This window comes from Brassica napus, unplaced genomic scaffold (assembly GCF_020379485.1).
Source record: "Brassica napus cultivar Da-Ae unplaced genomic scaffold, Da-Ae ScsIHWf_2412;HRSCAF=3118, whole genome shotgun sequence".
Lineage (NCBI taxonomy): Eukaryota > Viridiplantae > Streptophyta > Magnoliopsida > Brassicales > Brassicaceae > Brassica > Brassica napus.
This window is the reverse complement of record NW_026015756.1, coordinates 12,741-19,693: the sequence shown is the minus strand read 5'-3', so window position 1 is coordinate 19,693 and position 6,953 is coordinate 12,741. Positions and strand designations below refer to the sequence as shown.

At 37.0% G+C, this 6,953-nt stretch overlaps 1 protein-coding gene across 1 annotated transcript; it reads left to right on the top strand.

Moving 5' to 3' along the window:
• Positions 1-2,299: 2,299 nt before the first annotated feature.
• LOC125600854 lies at positions 2,300-3,487 on the top strand (the record flags this gene model as incomplete). The annotated part of the gene is made up of 3 exons (XM_048773444.1): positions 2,300-3,094; positions 3,167-3,314; positions 3,372-3,487. Coding segments are annotated over exons 1-3 (1,059 nt in total), but the record flags the coding sequence as incomplete, so codon positions are not given.
• Between the last annotated feature and the right edge of the window lie 3,466 nt (positions 3,488-6,953).

The window sequence follows — 6,953 nt, the reverse complement described above, 5'->3', positions numbered from 1 at the left end:
TCCAAGATCTCGAGAAATGGCCAAGGAAATTGGAAGATATGATCAATTTCCCAAAACCGGCCAAACCAGCTCTACACTTGCCTTATTTGGAAGATCCGGGTTTCACATCAAACCAACCTCAAGAATGGCAGCCAAGAGACCTTATAAGTCATTCAGAGGCACTACACAACATCCTAGGAAGCACCATGCCACACTGGATCAGTCGGATCACAATCAAACCAAAAGATCAAGCCGGTTTACTCAGATTGGCCAAACCGACATCATTTATGGAAAGTCTTCAACCAATTCAACTTGGTTCGACCCAGGGCTATTTATGGGAACCAGGAGATACTCTAGACCATTCAGAAGACATCCAAGATCCTTAGCTGCACCAGCACCCAGGAGATCAGGCGGATCTCTCTCTCCATCAACATTCCATATATGGCCACCTTTACACTAAATGCTTTGGAGGAGTTTCTACATACTTTTGCCCAAGACCAACGGCCATATTTTATTTTATTGAGGCCAAGGAGTATTTCAGGAAGGCTTGAAGATCATGGCCACGTCCAGAAGCTAACAAGATACAAGTCTTCACAAGTTTCTCTTTTGGAGGGAAGCTAATCAAGCCTAACGGCTATATTCCATGGAGCCATCAAAGCCTTTGCTCCCAAGACTTTAAGTTCAAGTTATTTTGTTTCCTTTTATTATTTTATGACTGTTAGAGTGTTTCTTAGTCGAGCCTATAAAGCTCTAGTCTTTGTTTCATTGTAAAGCACCCTATTTTTTGAAAGTAATAAGAATTATTCAGTTTTTCTAGTTTTCTTAAAACTATTGTTCTAAGTCTTTTGAGTTTGTGTGAAGCAACTCCACAGCACCTTGACTTATCAAGGCTCCTTTCCATAGCGTCTTGTGGCGTCCTCAATTCGCCATCCTTCCATTCCAATTCGTTTCCCAAGCTTGAGAGTGATACACATCCAGCAAGCAAAGCACTATCTCAATCCACTTCAATCATCAACTGATTAGGCTGAGAGTGTCACACGACCAGCGGCCTAATTCCATCCTATCTATCTTTATTTATCTTGTTTTATCATATTAGAAATCATATCTCATTTGTTTTTGCATTTGTTTTCAGGATCGTAACTTGCATTCCATCATATCGCCCATCCGATCATATTTTTGGTCGATCCATCAAGCTTCCATCAACCATTTTACCATCCCTGATTTTCAGCCTGCAACATTTGGTATCAGAGCTCAAGCTCCTGAATCAGGTCCATCTATCCTTGCATCTTTCATATTTGCTTGCATTTATTTTTTTCATTCATAAACCAAAAAAAAAATCCATAAAAACAGTTTTTGCATTGTTATTGTTCTTAAGAAAAGAAAACAAAAGAGACGAAGTTTCTTGCATTTGATTCACGAAATTAGTTTGAAATTATTTTCTAGTTGTTTGCATTCATTCCCCAGCTCCACTTGCCATATTTAGATTTTGTGCATTCATTTAAAAAAAAAAAATCTTCATTTCCAAATTTGTTTCTTGCATTGAAAAGTTAAAAAAAAGAAGGCATAACATTTTATTAATTTCGTGCATACCATATTTGTTTCATAAGTTTGTTATTTGCATTCAAAAAAAAAATCATTCATATTGCTTGCATTTTTTTTTTTTCATCTTATAAACCGAAAACCCATAAAAACAGTTTCTTTGTTTCAAGTTTTTGTGTTCTTGCTGTTCATCATATTTTAAAACCACGAAAAAAAGAAAAAAAGAAAGATGTTTTTGATTCATATTACTTGCACTTAGTTTCGAAAGTCTTGTTAGTTTCCTTTTTGTTTTGTTTTCATAATCAAAAATCCCATAAAAATTGCCATTTTGAATTTGTTTCCTTGTTTGCATATCCTTTAAAAAAAAAAAATCATCCTAGTTATTTTATCAGACCATTTTAGTTGAAGTATTTCGTGCATATCATATTGCTGAATTTAAAAAAAAAAAAAAAATTCATTCATCATAAGTTTGAATCATTTGTTTCATATTGTTAGGTTTATTGCATTTCTTTAACTAAAGACTCAAAAAAAGAATATCCTTGTTAGTTTGTTTCCATACTTTCTTTCCATTTGTGTTTCTTATCATACCATATTGTTTAATTTCGAGATTGCATTCAGAAAACCAAAAGAAAAATCATTTTAGTATAGTTACTTCATTTCGGTTCATAATTGCATATTTTTCTCGGTTTAGTTAAATTGCATTCTTACATTTGTTTTATTTTGGTTAGACCAAAACTTTCCATGCCTTCACTTGTTCTTTGAGATTGTTTTTCAGGAAGCAATGGAGGAGGAGAGACATGTCCAAAACCTAAGGGCCACCTTGAGCCAACAGTCCGCAGCTCTACAAAAGCTCCAACTTAAGATTGCTCAGTTGAAGAAAAGAAATCAGGCACAAGGCCAACGTCCACTTGAAGGAGAAAGGAGATTTGGAGATGTACCAGGGGCTGTATATGTCGAGCCCAAGCCACCAGATCCTTCAAGGATCAATCAAAATCCAACTTCTAAAACCCACAACAATCATGTTGTTAATTCTCGGTTTGATTATAACTCTTTTGCTGATAAAATTGAACTCTTTAAATTTTCAGGAAAAAGAGGTTATCTTAGATGGGAGAGGAACCTTGATGAATGGTTTCACTTCAACAACATCCTGAGGAAAGAAAGGCTAGCTTATGCTATTGATCAACTTAGAGAAGAAGCCTTTAAATGGTGGGTACAGGAAGAAGATGATAGGCGGTTTTACAATGAGCCAACTATCAAAACGTGGAGAGATCTTAAGGAAGTCATGAGGGATATATTTGCACCAGATTTTACAAGTTCTGAAATCCAAGAACTATATCCAAGGAGGTATCCAATTCATGGTTCCAAAGAAGCAAGAAGATTAGTGGCACAAGAGGGTCAAAGAGTCTTGTCTCAACAAGATAACTTTCAGCCAAACCAAGGACATGCCATTGTCCATTGCTTAGACCAGAAGAGTGACATCCCAAAGGTCAGGAAGATAAGTACAAGTGTCGGCCAAAACATTTTGATCAGGTCCAAAGACAAACCAGAGCAAGCTATTGTCCAAGTAAAGGCTAAGGTAAGTCCTATACTTGATAAATATTTTCATAAATCATCTACCACTTGTATGATGCACTTGTCTTTGTCCAAGAGTGTTATTACAGGTCTAAAGGAGACTAGGTACATAGAAGAAGAGACGCCAGGCACAAGCCTTCCCACGGACCAGAAGGAAGCACAAAGCACAAAACAATCAAAGTTGCTTAATAAACCAAAACCAGTGATCATAGTATCAAACCAAGGTAAGTGTCAAACAACACCTTTAGATACTGGTTTAAACATTTTTATTCTTGGTACAGGAATACCAGATGAGAGCCACATTCTTACCGAACCAGAACATGAGCTCAATCAAAATCCACACCACAAGTGGAAACCGAAAACTGAACAAAAGATTGTTCAAGTGCCAAAACCTGAGGTAAATTTCACTCTAGATCATCATGATATTATTAATTCCATGACAAGATTAATGCACTTGTCTTGTCCAAGGAAAAGTGAAATTATTACAGGAAGCCAAGGTGAGTACAAGGCAAAGAAAGAACAAGAAGTTCTTGCTGCCACAACTGATTTAAGGGTTAATTGTTCTATGTTTATGTCATTTTATAAATCCCTTTATTTTGGTATAATATACTTGTCTTTGCCAAGATATTTTGATCCAGGTATAAGTCAAGAAGAACATAAAAACCGAGCTGAGCTATCACAAAAAGATGGTCATACCAACCAAGGTATCATTCTTCATCATGCTGATGCACCCAAGGTAAATCCGGCCATAACACATTATGTTCATAAAACTCCAGTATCAGATATAATTCACTTGTTCTTTGTCCAGAATGTTGAAAAAATTTCAGGTTGCAAAGAAGAAAGCTTCAAAGAAATCCCACATGCTAATCTTTTGTTGCGAGGAGGATCCACCCCAAAGATGGTCAGAACCGAGCCTACTAGGAGTATGAAGGACCATCCACTGAAGAAGAGAGGCAATGCCAAAGTCCATAGCAGAGGCGTGATCATATCCTATTTGCTGAAAGAAAAGCCACCTGATGAACAATCCATCTCCAAACCGAAACAATATCAAGGTAAGACCTTAGAATCTCAAAAGAATATGAAAGCTTACTTGCTCTATCTTGGTGCAGGTTATCAAGTTTCGAGGTCGAAACTTTGTCAAGGGGGAGGGTATGATGCGGCCATCAGATCAGCAACTGAACCAGAGGTCAACCCAAAGCCCTACTCAACCAGCCAAGGCGCCAACCAGGACATATGTGCACTAAACATGTCATATCTTACAAACCAAGAGGTTTTAAATGACGAGGATATTTTTTATGGATTCTACACTCAAGAAGGAGTCCAGTACAATTGGAATCGGCCCAAAATATTCAGGGATCAAGAAGTTATGAATTTTACAATTCAGAGGTTTCTCAGCCCATCCATCTGCGAGTATGCGACTTTAGAAGAGGATTAAAGCCCAAAGAAGAAGAGGCCTGAACCAAACCCGATCATAGGAGTCAAGAGGAGTTTATTATCTTTCCATAAAGCCCAAGATCTCGAGAAATGGCCAAGGAAATTGGAAGATATGATCAATTTCCCAAAACCGGCCAAACCAGCTCTACACTTGCCTTATTTGGATGATCCGGGTTTCACATCAAACCAACCTCAAGAATGGCAGCCAGGAGACCTTCTAAGTCATTCAGAGGCACTCCAAAACATCCTAGGAAGCACCATGCCACACTGGATCAGTCGGATCCTAATCAAACCAAAAGATCAAGCCGGTTTACTCAGATTGGCCAAACCGACATCATTTATGGAAAGTCTTCAACCAATTCAACTTGGTTCGACCCAGAGCTATTTATGGGAACCAGGAGATACTCTAGACCATTCAGAAGACATCCAAGATGTCCTTAGCTGCACCCGCACCCAGGAGATCAGGCGGATCTCTCTCTCCATCAACATTCCATATATGGCCACCTTTACACTAAATGCTTTGGAGGAGTTTCTACATACTTTTGCCCAAGACCAACGGCCATATTTTCTTTTATTGAGGCCAACGAGTATTTCAGGAAGGCTTGAAGATCATGGCCACGTCCAAAAGCTATCAAGATACAAGTCTTCACAAGTTTCTCTTTTGGAAGGAAGCAAATCAAGCCTAACGGCTATATTCCATGGAGCCATCAAAGCCTTTGCTCCCAAGACTTTAAGTTCAAGTTATTTTGTTTCCTTTTATCATTTTATGACTGTTAGAGTGTTTCTTAGTCGAGCCTATAAAGCTCTAGTCTTTGTTTCATTGTAAAGCACCCCATTTTTTGAAAGTAATAAGAATTATTCAGTTTTTCTAGTTTTCTTAAAACTATTGTTCTAAGTCTTTTGAGTTTGTGTGAAGCAACTCCACAGCACCTTGACTTATCAAGGCTCCTTTCCATAGAGTCTTGTGGCGTCCTCAATTCCCCATCCTTCCATTCCAATTCGTTTGCCAAGCTTAAGAGTGATACACATCCAGCAAGCAAAGCACCATCTCAATCCACTTCAATCATCAACTGATTAGGCTGAGAGTGTCACACGACCAGCGGCTTAATTTCATCTTATGTATCTTTATTTATCTTGTTTTATCATATTAGAAATCATATCTCATTTGTTTTTGCATTTGTTTTCAGGATCGTAACTTGCATTCCATCATATCGCCCATCTGATCATATTTTTGGTCGATCCATCAAGCTTCCATCAACCATTTTACCATCCCTGATTTCTAGCCTGCAACACAAACTGATGATCTTCCAGCTGCGGAGTAACTCTCTAGAATAGATGATCCATGTTTGTGAATAAAGCCCTTGTTGGAAAAATATCTGGATTTGATGGTATCTTCGAGAGAGCCCAAACCTGAAGTACTGGAGGACATTAAAAAAACACATGGTTTATTGATTCCTCTTGGGCTCCACATCTTGCACAACAAAGATCTCCTTGAATCCTCCTTGCTTGTAAATTCCTCCTCACTGCTATACATTCTGTCACCAATTGCCATAGAAAATGTTTTAATTTTGGCGGGCACCGTATTTTTCAACAAAAAGCCTTCAGATCATTCACTGTGGGACCAATCAGTAGTGGTTGTCTCTCCCTATCTGGATAAATCCATTCTACCTTATATCCTGATCTGACCATATATTTCTCATTTTTTGTGAAGTGTCATTCATCTATATCTACCCTCTGAGTTCTGCTCAGTGGTATGCTTTCTATAAGTTTTATATTGATAATCAGTATAATTATCTATAATCAGTATAATTAATACTATTATATCAATAAATTTTTGATCATTTAATCGTTATAAAAAGATTAATTTCTATCTTCATCAGGCCTGACTCATAAATTTTGTAGATCTTGTGCTTGAAAAAACCAGTAAAATTATTATATTTTGTTAATGACGATAAAAATAATAAAATTTGATTATAAAGAAGCAATGTTTGAAAATTTCGAGGATTGAAAATAATAAATAGCTTTGGAATATATTATTTTACGAATCCACGTAAGAGAAATACTTTTAAAGACACTTTTCTCTACATGTTTTCTTCAGCCCCTTGTGTATATGTGTTAGATAATAACATTTATTGGAAATCTAGGACCTTAGATACTAGATATTTTTCCAAAGCCCTGTGCAGTAGCATTTTTGGTACACCTTTAGAGCCGGTCCTGATCTTCATTGCTAATGCTAATAATCAGTGAAATTAAATCTTACATTAATGGAAATATTTGATACTTTATTAATGGAAATATTATATACATCCCTCTAAAAATACTATTAGAACCAAATTTGGTTTTGAAACTGAAAGATAATCCCAATATATAAAAGGGATTGAGCTAGAGCAGTGAGACTGTCCACGTAGATAAAAAGTTCAGGCCAATCA